This window comes from Ursus arctos, unplaced genomic scaffold, assembly GCF_023065955.2.
Source record: "Ursus arctos isolate Adak ecotype North America unplaced genomic scaffold, UrsArc2.0 scaffold_32, whole genome shotgun sequence".
In the NCBI taxonomy this organism is placed as follows: Eukaryota; Metazoa; Chordata; class Mammalia; order Carnivora; family Ursidae; genus Ursus; species Ursus arctos.
Genome location: NW_026623008.1, coordinates 18,692,237 through 18,710,988, shown reverse-complemented (window position 1 = coordinate 18,710,988; position 18,752 = coordinate 18,692,237). Strand labels below are relative to the sequence as shown.

The 18,752-nt window shown below is 45.1% G+C and overlaps 1 protein-coding gene across 8 annotated transcripts; it reads right to left on the bottom strand.

Annotated features, from left to right (window-relative positions):
• Positions 1–28: 28 nt before the first annotated feature.
• Positions 29–17,961, bottom strand: MTFR1L (mitochondrial fission regulator 1 like). 8 transcript variants are annotated; one of them, XM_044390482.3, is made up of 7 exons: positions 17,893–17,961; positions 14,203–14,347; positions 13,607–13,711; positions 10,633–10,742; positions 10,227–10,438; positions 8,617–8,938; positions 29–1,430 (listed from the first exon to the last, which is right to left on the bottom strand). In XM_044390482.3, the coding sequence occupies exons 2-7, from the start codon at positions 14,224–14,226 to the stop codon at positions 1,325–1,327; spliced, it is 879 nt and encodes a 292-aa protein (XP_044246417.1). In that variant the 5' UTR covers positions 14,227–14,347; positions 17,893–17,961; the 3' UTR covers positions 29–1,324. The 8 variants fall into 8 exon arrangements, with proteins under 8 accessions (XP_044246417.1, XP_026372783.1, XP_026372786.1 ...); XM_026516998.4 differs by lacking the exon at positions 17,893–17,961 and adding an exon at positions 17,171–17,754; XM_026517001.4 differs by lacking the exon at positions 17,893–17,961 and adding an exon at positions 17,171–17,276 and having other exon boundaries at positions 8,617–8,902.
• Between the last annotated feature and the right edge of the window lie 791 nt (positions 17,962–18,752).

The window sequence follows — 18,752 nt, the reverse complement described above, 5'->3', positions numbered from 1 at the left end:
ATTACAAATGGTAATTAAAACATTACTATTTTATTTCTGAAAAAGCAAGTTTTTAATAGTTATATGTTCTGTCATTGCCAAGGGTCCCATCTCAACACCTGTGTTCTATCCAAAATGTTACCCACCAGGTGGCAGTTTCTCATGTTGCAGGTGTGCTACCTTAAGAGGCTAAACAGCTTCAGGGGGGTAAGTGTGCAAGTTCTAAGATGGAACTACTTTAAGAGTTTAGGGTAAAATCCCTACAGAAGGGCACAAGAGGCTCCCTATGGAAGTTTTCTCTTATATAGGCAGGACTTTATAAGGAAAGAGGGGAAGTCAGGAACCTGTTTATGGAAGTTCACACACCTTAAAATTAACAGGAATCCTATACTCGATGAGGGATATCAGGTGGTCACAACTCAGAGACAAACAGCACATGCAGCATCTCTCCATATCCTTCATTTAATATCAGGTAGTGCTTCACCCACACACACACACAGGATGCATACCGTAGAGAAAGGGACCTGAGGGCGTCTGAGTCATGCATGGTGTGGTAGGTACAAACCTTGGGCCCAGTGCAAAGGAGCAGTCAAGGGCCTGGAAGAAGGATGGTGCTCTGTTTCTCCTTCCCATTCTCTTTCCTACTGGGCTTAAACTAAAGTCCATGGAAGAGAAAGCGTTTTCAACCTGGAACCCATGAGGCCCCAGGGCCTGGGAGGGTAGATTTGGTTGTACGGTATTACAAAATATATTTAAGAAAAAAACAGCCCAGGCCTCCCAGCCACAGCCCAAGTGTCCGCTGGTCCAGAGGTCTGACCTCTACATCTAGGGACAGGAAAGGGGGAGAGGGTGATTGCTGGGCATTGGTGTCAGTTTATGAAGGAGCAGCATAAGATTTTCCCTGCCCTGTCAACACATACAGACATTTATAGCCCCTCACCCCTCAGCCCTGCTCTGCTGCAAGGAAGCCGCTGAGAGTGACAGCTGGGCACAAAATGTCCGGTGAGACCAGTTATGGGGTCTAATGCAGTGAAGTAAGCCATTCATTTAGGACCTATTTTCACACAGAGGCAAGGAAAAAACCAAACTTCTGTCTCACCCTTTAGACTGAGACATTTCAACCTATACATTTACCTGTAACAAGTGTCTCGGTGCAAAACAGGCCTTAGCTTCTGCTAAGGTTTAAAGCAAAGGAAGCATGATCCAACTCTTCTCCTTCAGTCCAAGCTCTAGCTTTCAGCAAGACTTGCAAAAGATTTCTGAGAGGCAGAAGGTCTGTGGTGAGGAAGGCAGCTATTGAAGGAATTCCAGGAGCATGAGACTGAATTTGCAGAGCTGAGTTCTGTCAGTTTCCTTTTCTACTAATATCTTCTTCCTTCAGAGCAAACTTCCTCCTTAGGACCTCAGAGATAAGGACAGCGGGGTCTTCCTCCTTTAATAAACTCCGGTTCCTGGAAACGAAATAACAGCTTACATTAAGTACTTGCTCTTAGGCAGTGTTTTGTGTCTTTGAATACATTATCTCATTTAGTCCTCACAACAATCTTATGAAGTGGGTGCTATTCCAGTCTTTTTAAGATGAAGAAACTGAAACAGAAGGGTTCTACGGTTTGCCCAAAGTCACTAGGCACTCAGCCAGTAAGTAGCAAATCCAGAATCCAAAACCAAGCTAGCTGGTTTAACTAGAATGCTTTACTACTTCCCGAAATGGCTATAAAATGTGGGCAAAAGTAAAGGACTATCAACCGGTTAGAGTTGGCCTGTGGTGACTAAGCTTCTCCCACCTCCTGGTGCTGTCTTAATAGCATTTCCCCAGGTCAGCAGGGGAAGTGACTGTGGGCACGGCTATTCTGACTTTTATTAGTACTGGGGAAAAGGTGTGCTGTGAGGATTTCCTACAACCCTGTCTGCCCATCAGGGGAGCTCTGAGATGTTTTTAATTGGAAAGAACACTTAACATGAGTTCTACCCTCTTAAATTTCTAAGTGTATAATACATTATTGTCACCTATTGGTACAATTTTTCTTTAATTAAAAAAAGTTTTAGGGGTGCCTGGGTGGATCAGTTGGTTAACCGTCTGCCTTCGGCTTGGGTCATGATCTCATGTTCTGGGACTGAGCCCCACATCTGGCTCCCTGCTGAGCAGGGAGCCTGCTTCTCCCTCTCCCTCTGCTGCTCCCCCTGCTTGTGCTGTCAATGAATAAATAAAATCTTTAAAAAATTTTTAAGTTTTTTTACCTTTTTGATACCCTAATCTAGTATTTCTCTCATCCCCACCCCCAGCCTCTGGCAAGCACCAATCTTTGTACCTACAAGCTTGGTGGTGGTGGTGGTGGTGGTTTTTGACTTTAGATTCACATGTAAGTGATCATATAGCTTTCTTTCTGTCTGGCTTGTTTCACTTAGCATAATGCCCTCCAGGCATTATATTGTTGCTAATGGCAAGATTTATTTTTATTTTTTTAAGAGATGGGGAGGGGCAGAGGGAGAGGGAAAGAGAATCTTAGGCAGGTTCCATGCCCAGCATAGAGCCCAACACACGGCTCATCTCACATCCCTGAGATCATGACCTGAGCCAAAATCAAGAATTGAACGCTTAACCCACTGAGCCACCCAGGCGCCCCCACCTTTTATTTAGAGGGGGGAGAGATGGGGGGGGAGGCAAATGGCATAATTTCAATCTTTTTAAGGCTGAATAATAATATTCCATTCTGTATATATACCACGATTTCTTTATCTGTTCATCCACTGATGGACACTTAATTTTTTCCATATGTTGGCTATTGTAAATAATGCTGCAGTGAATATGGGGGTGCATATATCTTCTCAAGTTAGTGTTTTTGTTTTTGGATAGTACCCACAAGTGGAATTGCTGGATCATATGGTAGGGTTTTTTGGGTGGGGGGGGGTGAGAGGGAGAGAGAGAATCTTAAGCAGGCTCCATGCCCAATCTCAAGACCCTGAAATCATGACCTGAGCTGAAATCAAGACTCAGACGCTTGACTGAGCCACCCAGACACCCCTCACGTGGTGTCGTATTTAATTTTTTGAGGAACCTGCATACTGTTTTCCACAGTCTGTGTACCAATTTACATTCCTATCCACAGTCACAAGGGTTCCCTTTTCTCCACATCCTTGCCAATACTTATTTTTTATCTTTTTGATGATAAGTCCTTCTAACAGGTGTGAGGTGAAAGTTGTGGTTTTGATTTGCATTTCTCTGATGATTAGCGATGTTAAGCATCTTTTCATGTACCTATTGGTCATCTATATGTCTTCTTTGGGAAAATGTCTATTAGAGTACTCTGCCCATTTGTTAATCAGACTGGGTTTTTGGTCTTGTCTTTTCCTTTCTTGCTATTGAGTTGTATGAGTTCTTTATGTATTTTGGATATTAATCCTTATTGGATATACGATTTGCAAATATTTTCTCCCATGCAATAGGTTGCCTTTTCATTTTGTTGATGGTTTCCTTTGCTGTGCAGAAGCTTTTTACTTTGATATAGTCCCACTTGTTTATTTTTGCTTTTGTTGCTTTTACTTTGGTTGAAAATATACATTATCATGACCTATGTCAAGGAGCTTACTGCCAGTGTTTTCTTCTAAGAGTTTTATTGTTTCAGGTCTTACCATTCAAGTCTTTAGTACATTTTGAATTAATTGTTGCATATGGTGTAAGGTAGTGAGTGGTTGAGTTTCATTCATTTGTATGTGGCTGTCCGGTTTTCCCAGCACCATTTATGGAAGAGACGGTCTTTTCCCTACTGTATGTTCCTGGGTCCTTTGTTGTAAATTGACCATATATGTGTGGGTTTATTTCTGGGCTCTGTTCTGCTCCACTGATTTGTTTTTATGCCAATACCATATTGTTTTAATTACTATAGTTCTGTAATAAGAGTTTGAAATCAGGGAGCATGATGCCTTCAGCGTTGTTCTTCTTTCTCAAGATTGTTTTGGCTATTTGGGGTCTTTGGGGTTCCATACAAATTTTAGAATACTTTCTTCCAGTTCTGTAAAGAATGCCATTGGACTTTTGATAGCAATTGCATTGAATCTGTAGGTTGCTTTGGGTAGTATGGATACTTTAACAATATTAATTCTTACAATCCATGAGCATGGAATATTTGTGTTTTCTTTAATTTCTTTCCGTGATGTCTTGTAGTTTTCAGTATACAGCTCTTTCACCTCCTTTATCCTAGATACTCAATTCTTTTGATGCAATTGTAAATGGGGTTGCTAATTTCTCTGACAGCCTGTCATTAGTGTATAGAAACACACCAGATTTTTAGTTATTGATTTCGTATCCTGCAACATTACTGAATTCGTTTATTCTAGCAATTTTTTTGTTTTTAGGGTTTTCTGTATAATATCATGTCATCTGCAAATAGTGAGTTTTACTTCTTCCTTTCCAGTTTGGATGCCTTTTCTTTTCTTTTCTTTTTTTTTTTTTTTTGTCTAATTGCTCGGGCTAGGGCTTCCAATATTATGTTGACTAAATAGGCGAATGGGCATCTTTTTCTTATTTCTCATCTTAGAGGAAAAGCTTTCAGCTTTTACTGTTGAGTGTGATGTTAGCTGTGGGCTCGTCATATCTTGCCTTTATTATTATGTTGAGGTATGTTCTTTCTATACCTGCTTTGTTGAAAGCTTTTATCACAAATGGATCTTGAATTTTGTTGAATGCTTTTTCTGCATCTCTTGAGATGAACATATGACTCATCCTTTGTTTTACTAATGTGGTATATCACATCAATTTGCAGATGTTGGACTATCCTCACATTCCTTGAATAAACCCCACTTGATCATGGTGTATGATCCTTTTAAGATATTGTTGAATTCAGTTTGCTAATATTTTTTTGAGGATTTCTGCATCTATGCTCATCAGGGATATTGGCCTATAATTTTATTTTCTTCTGGTGTCCTTGTATGGTTTTGGTGTGAGGATAATACTGGCCTTATAAAATGAGTTTGAAAGAGTTTCCTCATTATCTCTTTTTTGGAAGCGTCTGAGAAATATTGGTCTTTTGGAAGAGTTTGAGAAGCACTGGTATTCTCTGAATGTTTGGTAGAATTCACCCAATGAAGCCATCTATATGGTCCTGGATTTTTGTTCATTGGGAGGTTTTTGATTACTGATTTAATCTCCTTAGTGATCAGTCTGTCCAGATTTTCTATTTCTTTATGATTCAGTCTTGGTAGATTGTATGTTTCTAGGAATTTATCCATCTTTTAGGTTGTCCATTTGTTGGTGTATAATTTTTCATAGTAGTCTCTTATCCTTTGAATGTGTGGTATTAGTAATATCTCTTTCATTTCTGATTTTGAGTTCTCTTTTTTTTAGTGATTCTAGCTAGAGGTTTGTCAAGTTTGTTTATCTTTTCAAAGACCCATCAATTACTTTCATCTTTTATATTGCTTTTTAGTTTCTATTTCATTTATTTCTGCTCTAATCCCTGTTATTTCCTTCCTTCCTTCCTTCTAACTTTGGGTTTCATTTGCTCTTCTTTTTTTCCTGGTTCCTTAAGGTGTAAAGTTGTGTTATTTGGGAATTTTGTTTCTTGCGATAGGCACTCACTGCTATAAACTTCCCTCTTAGAATTTCTTTTGCTGCCTCTCCTAAATTTTGGTATATTTCCATTTTGTTTGTGTCAAGGTGTTATTTCCCTTTTGGTTTCTGATTTGACCCCATCCCCTGCCCATTGTTCAGTAGATGTTTAATCTCCACATACTTGTGAATTTTCCAGTTTTGTGTAACTGATTTCTAGTTTCTTATCACTGTAGTTGGAAAAGATGCTTGATATTTCAGTCATCTTAAATTTATTCAGACTTGTTTTGTGGCCTACCATATGATCTATCCTGGAAAATGTTCCATTGTGCACTTGAGAATGTATATTGTCTTGGTTTTGGAAGGAATGTTCTGTATATATCTGTTAAGTCTACCCAGTCTACCATGTCATTTAAGGCCAGTGTTATTTTCTGTCTGGATGATCTATCCATTGATATAAGTGGGGTATTAAGTCCCCTGCTATTATTGTATGGCTGTTTCTCCCTATGTCTAATATTTGCTTTATAATTCATAAATATTTACAAATGTTATATCATCTCTTGTTGGATTGACCCTTTTATCGTTATATAATGCTCTTTGTCTTGTTACAATCTTTGTTTTAAAGTTGACTTTTTTCTGATAGAAGTATAGCCACCCCAGCTTTCTTTTGGTTTCTATTTAAATGGTATATCTTTTTCTATCCCTTCACCTGTGTGTTTTTACATCTAAAGGAGTCTCTTGTAGGCAGCATATCGTTTTGTTTTTTTATTTAGCCACTCTTGTCTTTAGATCAGAATAGTCCGTGTACATTTAAAGTAGAATTATTGGTAAGTATGTACTTATTGCCATTTTATTAATTGTTTTCTGGCTATTTCTGTAGTTCTTCTCTGTTCCTTCTTCTCTTGCTCTCTTCCTTTGTGGTTTGATGACATTCTCTAGTGGTATGCTTATATTCCTTTTTATCTTTTGTGTATTTACTATAGGGTTTTGTAGTTAAGATTAGCCTTAAGTATAACAACTTACTATCTATAACAGTCGAAGTTGATAAAATAGTTGCCAACTTAAGTTCGATCACATTCTAAAGCTCATCATTTTTACCCCATGTTTTTGATGTCACATTTTACATCTTTTTATTTTGTGTACCCCTTATTATAATCAGTTATTTTTATTACTTTTGTCCTTTTAACCTTAAGTGATGAGTCTGCTATTTTTATTATCTTTCCAGTGAGATTTACGCTTTGATATGTGTTCTTATTACTGACTAGTGCTCTTTTTAGCTTAAAGAGGTCATTTTAACATTTCTTGTAAGGCTGATTTAGTGGTGATAAACTCCTTTGGCTTTTGCTTGTCTGGAATGACTCTGCTTGGTTGGAAGTTTTCTTCTTTTCAGCATTTTGAATATTTTGTGTCACTCCCTTCTGGTCTGCAAAGTATCTGCTGAAAAACACGTTGATAGTCTTATGGGGGTTCCCTTTTACCTAAGTTATTTTTCTCTTGCTGCTTTTAGGGTCTCTTTGGGCTCATCTTATGTGCAACTCTCTGGGCCTTGTGGATCTGGATGTCTGTTTGCTTCCCCACGTTAGGGACATTTTCAGACATTCTATTTTTATTATTTATTTGAGAGAGAGCAAGAGAAAGTACAAGCACAAGCGAGGGGAGGAGAAGCAGCAGACTCCCTGCTGAGCAGGGAGCACAATACAAGGCTCAATCCCAGGACCCTGGGATCATGACCTGAGCCACCCAGGTGCCCCTCAGCCATTCTATTTTCAAATGAGATTTCTGTACCTTTCTCTTCTTCTGGGAGCCCTATAATGAGAACATTAGTCCATTTGATGATGTCCCGTAAATTCCTTTAAGCTTTTAAGCTATCTTTACTTTTTTTTTTTTTTTCCCCTATTCTTTTTTCTACTTGCTGCTCTGATTGGGGGAGTTCTACTGCTTTGTCTTTGAGTTCACTTGTTCTTTCTTCTGTTTCATCTAGTTTGCCCTGAACCCCTCTAGTGTATTTTTTTAGTTCAGTTATTGTGTTTATCAGCTCCGTGACTTAGTTTTAGCAGTTTGACGTATTCTCCATCTCGTTGCTGAAGTTCTCTGTCCATCCGTTCTCCCCGGTTTGGTGAGCATCTTCATGAGCTTTACTTTGAATTCTTTATCAGGCAGATTACTTATCTGTTATTAAGGGTTTTTTCCAGAGGTTTTTATAAGAGATCTAGAATTCATAGTAAAACGTTCACATCACGAGGGAACCATAGGAACAAAACCAACTCCAGATTAGGGTAGGTTTGAGTTACCTAATACATCATAAAAGAGTGTCCTAGATATCTGGAAAATAGGCGCTTTAAATTCTAGTGAACTTACGTACATTCCTATGAAGACATCTTACTGGTCATTATGTAGGTATAACGGCTACTTATACCTCCATTAGGTAGGTATAAGATCTGTCACACTTCTGAATCTTTGCTGATGGTGCTACCTTCTCATTTTTAGTCATCAACCCAGCTCTTTCCATTAACAAAGGAAAAGATCCCCAGACACAAGGCTCCACTCCTTGGGAGTTCTGCTTTAGTAAGTTTAAGGTGTATTTATAACAAATCTTAGCAATTCCGCTGGACAGCCAGGTTTAGAGTCTCAAATGCCTGGATTTGGAGAGTTGGTTTGCATAAGGGACCACTGTATTTTAAAGCAGAAACCCCAACTTTATGAAATTCTCCTTCCATCAGAAAGTCTACCAGTTTGAGATACTAAAATAATTATTATGCAACCCCATTTTGCAAGGTGGAGCATGGGAATACTGTCACCAGCAGTATAAGTACTGAAGTGGTAAAGCTCCCCTGGGTGACAGAAGTTGGATTAGATGAGCTGCCTTGTAAAATTTCTACTAACAATTGTGTTAGATCACCCCAACCAAATGTAAAATGTTACTCTTTCCTCAAACTGGAGCCCCAGGTGTTATTAAGCAAGCAAGCTTTGTGAATGAAGTAACACATAACTACTACTGAGGACTTAACTTTGTACATTCTTTCTACTAGATCATTGGCCACAGGTGACTTAAACAGTAAACACACCACCAGAGCTCCTTATCATATACTTACAGATCTTGGCTCTGTTTCATCCGGTGAAAGTCCTTCAGGATCCCCATCATATCTGCAAAGCTACTGGCCTTGGACAGAGAGACACAGTCGTCCTCTTCAGATGAGCTGCAGGTAGCCTTGTGTTCTGGTTTGCAACATTCAGGGCTGGCAGAACAAAGCAGGGGGATTGTTGGAAGCTCAGGGACCTCTACCTCGGTCTCCTCGGTGATGTCACTAATGACAAAGGAAGTTGTAGAGTGGAATGAGGATCCAAAACAAGGTAAGGGAGAAGAGACATTTGAACTTCCTGGAGATAAGAAATCTGGCGTTAATGAAGCCGAAGCTGAAAGAGAAAACAATAGGCATGGATGGACATTGGGACTAGAATACGGCAGTAATATCTTCTCCCCACAAGCAGTGCCTATCAAACATTCATTTCCTGGGCTTGACATCATGACATTCTGGGAGAGCCCAGGATGTTATCTGTAAGCCAGTGGAGGGTTCCTCCACTACCCTCCCCTCTCAGGATCTACAGAAGATAGAAAAGCACTGAGCTCTTCCAGTGTTCTGGGAGGGTAGACCCCCCCCCCCCATAAAGGCTTAGCTTCTAAAAGCTCCCATTCTGCAGTGGGCTATGCAGTGACAGCCCTATTTCTACCAGAGCAACAGTGACAGAACCAAGGCCGGAATGTGTCCTTTTCTCTAAATGGGCTAGTGCTTCTGACTATGCTCCTATCTGTGACTAGAAGAAATAGCAAAAATAAATAGAATGGTGATAGTCCTAGTTTCTCAAATCTTGAAAAATTTCCAAAACAAAAGATTTTTTGTTTCATTTTTCATCAACTACTTCAGCTTGTCTCTTGGATGACAAAAATGTAGCCAACATATAAATGGAAAATTTCAAGTATAATTCCTCTATTAAACTGCCATATGAGTGAATTAAATATATGAAGATTACAAAGAACACCATGATTTTCATGTGTTCTACCAACAGGTAAGATCTGGGAGCTAGGACTTTAAGCTGGCAAGGAGCAAAAAAGTGAGGATGGATAGAAGGAATAGGATGATAAACCCCGGACAGCTTGGGAGAGATCCAATGTTGGTGTTTCATGCACTGGGTCAAGGCAGACTCCCATTCATTTCCAGTGGTTCTGCCTTAACTGCAGACAGACAGGTGGAGGGATAGAGAGGTGGTCTCTAGGAGAACAAGGAAAGGGAAGATAGATAGGAAGATAGCTTAAAGGGAATCTCTCTCTTAATGGTGGAGAATTCTTATTTCTCATTGAAAAGGGAAGCTGCCTGAGGGCTCACGGAAGATGTGATCTTAACGACACTTGGAAGAGGGTGTTGGTTTTTGTAGCCAAGAGAGGGACTCTGCCAGGGGCGGGGGGGGGGGGGCGCATTCACAGGTTAAGTGAAGATTTTGTTCCTAATCAAACCAGTCAGCCCAAAATGGCTGATGGAAACCATTCAAGGATTACTACAGGCTGGCCAGTCCTCAGGACAACCCCAGAGCCCTGGGCCTGTGTCCCCCTGAACCATGGACCATCATTTTCCTACCTTTATCCTGTACCAAAAGCCAGAGGGAAAGGAACAATCTGCTAAATTGTGGCCCTGACCCGGGCTCCTACCTGCATCCGCTGCCACTATCTTAGCAATCTGGCTGCGCAGGTGGCTCAGCTCATCTTGCAGCTCTGTGGTGCGGCTTAGGGCTGGCAGGGCTGGCTTCTTCAAGGCCAGGAGCCTCTCCTCAGACCCACGCAGGTTGGGAACTGAGGCATTGCGCTGCATGACAATCAAAGGGCTGGGCTTCCAGGTATGCCTCAGGGGCCGTGTGTCACTTCTGGACCAGGAAAGATAAGTATGTCAGAGGCAGCTGGCCACTGTACTTCTTACACAAGTAACACAGCCAGGTTCTACTCCCACTCAGAGCCCACAGCTTTTGTTCCTGTTGCCCTCAGCCCCGCATAAGCACTCTCCCTGTTGCCTGCTACCCTGTGTGGGAAGGAGCTCCCCATTCCCCAGCAGACCAGCTACCTGACCCGGGCATATGTCTCCTCTTCATCCGCAGCAATCCAGGCGATGTCAGCCAGGGTTGGGACTGGGGGTACATCCCTCAGACACAGATCAGAGATGTTGGGCAGGGTCTACAGGAAAGCAAAAGTCATTAATTAAAACATTTATTGACATGAGACTATCAAAGACTGCAAAACACATGGGAGGGGCACCTAATCCAGCCCTGAGTATCAGGGAGTCTTCCTAGAGAGGGGAGAAGACAGTTCTCGGTTGGAAAAAGGACAGAAGAGAGTTTATGGGATTATAAGTAGTTTAGCACACCAGGACAGAGCTGGGGGTAGAGGGTGGTTTGCAAGAGGCAGGAAAGTGAATTAAAAAACTTTTAAGACCAATAATGAGCCACTGGAAGATTGTAAAAATCAGATTTTGAAAGATTACTCTGGCTGCCATGTGGACCATGCATGAGAGAGTGAAGAGACCGGTTATGAGGCTATTATATTCCAAGCAAAACATGGTGGCCTACAGTGGGATTGGGACCTATTTTTATATATGAAGTTTTATTGGAAAGTCACACCCATTCATTTATGTATCGTCTGTGGTATTTTTTAAGCTGCAACTGTACGAGTAGTTTTAACAGAAGTTATGGCCCCCATACTAAAATATTTACTATTTGGCTTCTTAAAACATTTGCTGACCCCTGACTGGAGCAAAGGAGTCATTAGCGGGACTGGCAAGAGTTACCTTTCAACAGAAATGGCTACTAAGAGCATCTTGCTTTCTCCAGCTATGAGAATACAGGTACAAGGACATCAACAGGAAGCTTCCCCGGCAGGCTGTTTACAACACCTCCGAAGCTAATTGGGATCTATACTGTCAGAGCAACACTGTTTTAAGCAAACTTGATAATCTGAATATTTGGATTTAAATAAAAAGAAATGATTATACCAAAAGGATAAGAGGATTCCTTAAAAACAGCCCCTCAACTCAGATGAACAACAACCAGGGAACAGACAAGGCTGAATGACATTATGTTAAATGAAAGATTAGGAGGATTCAATCATGCTATGATTTTAACAAAGTGAAAAAACAAAAAAAACACATGCATCTAGAAAAAGATGGAAAAGAACTACACCAAAACATTAACTATTTTGTGTCATGAGTATGTGATTATAAGTAATTTATTTTCCTTTTTTTCACATTTCATAATTTTTTGGATGGGTAAATTTAAAAAATAAATCAGCAAGATTACTTTAAATAATTAAAGGAATTAATTTACAACAGATATCCAGGGACAATTTCTCAAAAACCCATCTACACGAGTTAAGTTCAGATGTTTCTGCTATAGGTTGGTGGGTGGGTCCGGAGTTGATAGCTCTAGCCTTTAGACAGGGAACCTGCGTCTCACAGGAGCAATGCAATGCTCCAAGGTTACACAGGAAAGGACCTCCACTGACCCAGAAGTTACTGCTAAAATGGGCCATTTAGGGTAAGCCTCCATTTGCTTTCCTTTCCAGAATGCTGCTCTGCTATTGACAATTAAATGAGTTAACACATATAATTTAGCACAGTGCCTGGCACACAGTATGTGCTCAGTAAACGTCAGCTAGTATTACTAATACTATTCACACACACTCCTGCTCTGTGGGAGCCTGTGCCCTTGATCGTCCCTGCCCAGCAGCATCTGGCCAAAGGACTGAAGAGGTTATAGCCAAGTGTAGGGGCAACATCCACTGAGTCCCTCACACCCCCTAGCTGTGCTCCCCTTTGTTTCTGATGCTTGAGGCAACTAGGACCACATCCTGCTCATGCCCTTCAGGCAATCCTGGATAAGTGGCAATCCAGGTCATAGGATAGCCACCCCACATCACATACTTCCAACTCCATTCCTGACTCTAATGCCAACCCTGACACCATTTCTGACTCCAGAACGAGTTCCTACGATTTCACAGCTCCGCATCTGATACAGAAACTCAGGTTCCTTCATTTCTGTTTCCACCTGGGCCCGTGTATTTGTTTCCCCTGTGTAGGCAGAAAGCTGAAGTACTTCTCTTGTTTTCCAGTTCCCCAAAATGTACACATCTTAAGCATTTAGCCTGGAGCTGGTTCTTTTTTTTTTTTTTTTAAGATTTTATTTATTTATTTGACAGAGATAGAGACAGCCAGCGAGAGAGGGAACACAAGCAGGGGGAGTGGGAGAGGAAGAAGCAGGCTCATAGCGGAGGAGCCTGACGTGGGGCTCGATCCCACAACGCCGGGATCACGCCCTGAGCCGAAGGCAGACGCTCAACCGCTGTGCCACCCAGGCGCCCCTGGAGCTGGTTCTTAACCATTAGTTCTTAAAGGGAGGTAGCTAGGACCTAATAAATGCGACTTAGCTTTCCACTGCAGAAGTGGGGGGGGGGTCTCAAAAACATGGGCCTGGCAAGAACCTGCTGCACAGTGGGTGCCAAAGGACCCTAGACACAGAGGTAAGCCTTAGGTGCTCTAGTAAAGGAGCGGCCCAAAAGAAAAGGATGGGGAGTAATGGCCTCAGGGAAACATAAAAATAGGTGGCTAAGTGGTCAAGTCTTAGGGCTGGTAAGAAAAGCAGAGTTCAACTCAGTCACACAGCACTCTGTCCCACAGCGAGACCTGTCAGGGTTTCGGGGAAACACCTCAGGGCAGACATGGCTACTCTGGGAATCTGGTTCAACAAGGGACTTTGGCCTACTCTGATGAACTGGACTGCAGGAGCCTGATGAAATCTTAGTCACTTAGTGGCATCAAAGATGCAAGGTTATTTATGAACAGACTGGAAGTCTGTTGTGGTCATAGTTTGTGAAATCAGAAAGGCACAGTGACCAGTATCCATTATATGCACTTAATAAATATTTCTTGACAAAATGAAAAAGTGATCAGGAAAGCAACCTGCCTTAGCAATACCTGGCACAGAAGCAGCACCATCCTCCCATAGCCTCTGAGCTTCTACTTAACCAGGCCCTTTCAGTATACTTACCTCGAAGGATGCCCGGGGACATGGCTTCAGGGGCAGGTTGGTCCCAATTCTTCTCACTACACTGCGAGCAGCTCCATGTGGCTTGTTTTGCCAGATTGGGATGGTCTAAAGGAGAGACACAAGCAGTCTCAGAGATGGGTCCAACCACTATTCTATTCTACCACCCCACCCCCCTTTAGCAGGGAGACTGAAGTCCCCATTCCCAGGGACAGGGCACTGTGTGTGGGTCAAGTCTCAATATAAGTGAGGGCAGGTTCCCCAGTTGCCAGCCACTTAAGGGGACATCTGCTGCTGCCAAGGCATGGTAAATGCTGGGAGGATCCAGTGAAGGCATGAGGAATTAGTTGGGTGTAGGGATCACATAGGTTTCCCACTCTTCCCTCTGCCCAAAAAGGCAGAAACACATTGACTCCTTAACTGTCCCCAAGACCACACTTGGTTTTGCCTGTTGGGGGCAAGCAGTGAGGGTATGTGGAAGGGTCGCCTCCAGGGGAAGGAAGAATTAATTGTAGAGTCTCAGAATTTCCTGCAGAATTTCAGCAGGCCCAGTGCTCAACCCTTCCCCACCAAAGCCCTGCCCTGGGAATGCCCCTTACCACATTGGCTTCCATTCCTGACATTTCAACCGGCTCCTGCACTTGAAGGACAAGCCAGCCACAGGGCAGTTCTGGGGGCCTGGGGAGGCTGGAGGCGTGATTCCTTCATATCAGGCCATCTTTAAGGAACACCAGATTTCTCTTCCTGTGAAACAACCCCCCACAGTGGAGACTCAATGGCCACCACACAAGCCCCACAAAAACCAGGTCCTGCAGAGCCATGACTAACACCAAGGTTTCTCTGATGTTTCACAGGGGAGAAAAACAACCCAAGAGGCTGCCCTCACTCAACAATGGCTCCAAATCCAGACCCTTGAAGGTTCTGTTCCAGACCTGTGGCATGAGCTTGGCCAACTCTGGGAGCTTCCTGATCCCTCGGACTTCCTGAGGCATTACTTGTAGATAAATAAATAGAACTTTCTTGGTAGTTTAAAAGCCAAATTGTAGGTATCATCCAAACCCAGCATCCATTCTTGAAGATGGAGTGTAAAAGCCCCAGCATGTGCCACCAAGCCTAGCACTGCTGAGTCCTGGCAAGGGAGAGATGTGAAGTAGACAACGTGAGAATAAACAGCCAGCTCTTGTCAATCTCAGTCTACTGGGCTACAAGGAAAACAGCCAAAAATTTTTATACTGCTTAGCCATCTACTGGTCTTGTAGCCTTAGGAAAGTCCCTTGACTTTTTTGAATGTTGGGTTTTTTCATATGTAAAAAGAGGACAAGAGCTCCCATCCTAGATTACCTTAAGGCTCAATCTGTGAAATAGGGTAAGATTTTTCATATGTAAAAAGAGGACAAGAGCTCCCATCCTAGATTACTTTAAGGCTCAATCTGTGAAATAGGGTAAGATTGAAATAGGGTAAGATTTTAAAGTGCTTAATGAACATGACACAGATGGATGGGATCACTCCTGATTCTTCTCAGCTGCTCTTGTATGGTGAGCAGATGCAATCAATGAACTCATTGCCTTGTTCATCAAATATAACAATACCCACTCTGTGCCAGGCCCTGTGCTGGGCACTGCAGGGGCTATGGAAGGAGTAAGACACACCCATGCTCTCAAGGAACGCACGATATGAAGAGAAATAGGAATTGAATACATAATTTTAGCAAAGGCTGAAAATCACTCTTAAGAAAGGTACACTAAGCAGATGGCCAGGTGAACTCAGGCCCCTGGCCCCAAGGCCTCATGGTGAGTTCAGAGGGGGTAGAAAGGGATGAAAAACAGCAACAATAGCACAGGTCCAGGACAGGAGGGCAAGAGAGGCGTAAAGAGGAGCAAAGAAAGGTAAAGTCAAGTCATGAAGGCTGGGAATACTCAAGTAAGAAGTCACTGGGGAGCCAAGGACAGGCTCTGAACAGGGGATGGACTGAAACCTCCCTTGCAGGATTTCTCTTTCACCGGTGGGAGAGGAGTTATCACTCACTTTATGATACAAATGGGGAAAGGAAGCTGGAGAGAGGAAGGCAAGTATCTAAGGTCACTCAGTGGTCACGCCAGTGGAAAGCACTTCAAGTCTGGTCTAAATTGTGCTGCCTTCTGCATGGGCTCAACTCCCTGTAGTTCAAGCCTTTATCAAAGTCCCTCTGTGTGCCAGGCTCTGTGCTGAATGTCAGTGCCTGCCACAAGTTTCACAGAACAGTGCTTCCCTGTGTTTCTCACTCTAGACACTACAGCCACTTCCTCTCCAAACTTACCTCCAAAGACTCAGGCCTAACACAACAGCCAGAGGGATCTTTCTAGGACACACTGCTCCTATGTTTAACACCCACCCCCCTTCGCTATATCTAACAGGGTAACATCTATACTGGGCATGGCCTGCAGGGTCCTCCACAATCAGGCCCAACCTAACCAGACCAAACTCCAAGGCCCGCACATGGGCCCCTGCACACTTGACAGCCACACCTCCCACGTTCCCCTTGCCATTCAACCACGCTGGCCGCCTCTCAGCTCCTATTCACACTATCCCCTCTGCCTGAAACACCAGCACCTTCTTCACCACGCTCATTCTTCATCATTCTTCAGAGCTCAAGCATCACCTCCCCTGCCCTGACAGATCCTTACTGCCTCCTCTCCCGCAGCACCCACGTTTCCTTCCGAGTCCTCTCACAATAGTAATTAGAACCCGCGTAATCTGCTGTCTGTCGCAGGGCAGGAGCTTCCCCAGGCACAGAGCCTGCCTAGTCCCCAGTGAGCACTTCAACGTTTGTTCACGAACGGAGAACTCCGGCTTAGCCTTCACCCCCCCTCCGCGCCCCAAGTGTCATCCGCTAGACTTCCCCCAGGCCGCTGGCCATGCAGGCTGGTTCTCAGCACCCCTGCGTTCCCACGACCCCTCTCCAGGCCGCTGTCATGGCCTGTTCACACACGCTCTCCCGCAGGAGGCTCGGGGCTCCTCCAGAGCAGGGTCTGCTCTCATCACCCCCGCGCCGGGCGCCCCACCGAGGCCGCCGCGTTCGGTGGAACTTGGCGAGCGACAGCCCGCGTGGGCCCCAAGCGGCTGCACTGGGGGAGCCGCTGCGGGGACCTTGCCCGGGACCCGCCTCCCCTCCCCCGTAACTCCCCGACCCCAAGGGGCCAAGGTCGGCCAAGTTCTCGCCGCCTGCCCTGGAGGCCCTCGGACCCACAGGCCCCGGCCCGGGTCCCAGAAGGAGCGAGGCGGCCGAAGTGGCCCGACCGGCCGAGGAACGCGGCCGAAACGAGAAGCGTCTGCTGTAGCGGAGCCACCGAAGCTGGGTGACTCGAGCGAGTAATTACCCCCCGGGCACTGAGTCCTCCCACCCTCAGCCGAGCGTGGCGGACAGCACGGGCTCCCGCGAGAACTGGCGCGGGAAGAGGAGCCGTGGGCTCCGCACAGCGCCTGGTACTAGGCCGCGTCCACAGTCGGGCTGAGAGACCAAGCTCCCGCCTCCGGAGCGGCACTCGGACTTAGTCTCACCTCAGACTCCAGCTCCGGGACTCACTCACCTCACAGCCCCTCCTACCACAGCCGGCCGCCCAGCCTCAGCCGCCCTCACTTCCGCTGACCCGCCCCCGGAAGCGATCCGTTGCGGCTGCGCATCGGGCGGCAGCCCCGCGAGCCCTCGGGAGGCGGACCGCGGCTACGGCGGGGGCGGGGCGACGGGCTGCCTCACGCGGGGATCCCGAGGAAGGGGACACGCCCACTCCCGAGACCACACCCGCGCCGGCCCAGCCGTGGGGAAAAGTTGGCGGCGTTTGGAGATCCCCGCGGCCTAACTGGCCGCATCCGTGGCTCGTCTCCGCCGCCTTGCTGCTCTCCTCGGGTAGTCCTGATCCGACCTCTAGCGGCCGGGGTCTACGTCCCTGCCCGGACCCCAAATTGTGTGGCGTCAGCTGTCCCTACGCCTGTGCGCACTGAGAATCCTCCGCCTGGCGTTCCAGGCCCTCCGGACCTACGTCTTAACCTTGCCTCATCTCGTCCTGGTCCGCTTTTCACACTTCTAGCTTCCCAGCCAAGACCCTCTACAGTCTTCTGTCCGGCCAGAAGCAGCCTCTTTCTCCTCTGCCTACTGCCCTTCAGCTCTTGGTAGCTGTCTTCTATTTTAGCCTGTATCTCTCTCTCTCCCCCCCCCCCCCAACACACGGTGGATTCAGTGAGGTAGTAGATTGATGGGCAAAACCCCAGAGGCACTGGGAAAGAGCCCCACGTTCCTTCCAGGCGCACTCACCCTCTCCCTCTTTGAGCTTAAACCCTCTCGGTCCTAGTCCTGGTCCTGGTCTCCTAGTCCTGGTCCTGGTCTCCGTGGCATCCAGGCCTGAGTCACGTGCCCTCCTCTGACCTGAGCACACAGCGGTGCCGGGCTCCAGGCTGCAGTTCTGTGCTCTCAGGGCCTGCAAGTTCCAGCTGCCAGGAACAGGCTGGCTTCACAAGGGGGACAGGTTTGGGCAGTCACACAGGGCCTCTTGCTCAGAACTCTGTGCTTGCTTTAATGCTCGGCTGTTGCCCTCTTGAAATTATATATATATAATTATATAATATATATAGGGCCAGAGACCTCAGAGTTGTCCGCCCTGATCCTTACCATATTTCAAATGCTGAGGGTTGACTTCCAGGTCCAGGCTTCTTGCCAGGATGGCAAGTTGTTTAATCATTGAGTCTCCTTCCTGGTCAATGGCAGGTCTTGCAGACCCACCTTAGCGGTCTTTCCTGGGCATGGGGGATGCTGTCTTGGTGCCCGACCCAGATCACCTCTACCCTGCCAGTGAACCCAGCTTCTGGCTGCTGTGTTGGCTTCACACAACTGCCCCCTTGTCTGGAAAATTGTACTTACAAGAGCGAGCACAGAGGCCCTAATCTGGGAATTTACCCCACCCCCCAAGTCAATGACTGACTGATACAGGTTACAAAAGGCACGTTCTACTCTGGTGTGGCTTATGTTCCTTCCCCTGTGATCATGCCCAGGCTAGGATTTGAGACCGTATCCTCCCTGCTTAGCCTCTTTCCTTTCCCCATTCTTCATCATTCCTTTCTTTTTTTAATTGAAAAAAATTTCTTAAAGGTTTAAAAAATTTTTTATTTTTTTAAAGT

Coding starts and splice junctions, on each gene's coding strand:
- MTFR1L (XM_044390482.3), bottom strand. CDS start 14,226: ATGTCAGGAATGGAAGCCAATGTG. Junction 10,439..10,632: donor GAGACATATGCCCGGGTCAG/GTAGCTGGTCTG, acceptor TTCCTGGTCCAG/AAGTGACACACGGCCCCTGA. Junction 1,431..8,616: donor ATGAAACAGAGCCAAGATCT/GTAAGTATATGA, acceptor TTTCGTTTCCAG/GAACCGGAGTTTATTAAAGG.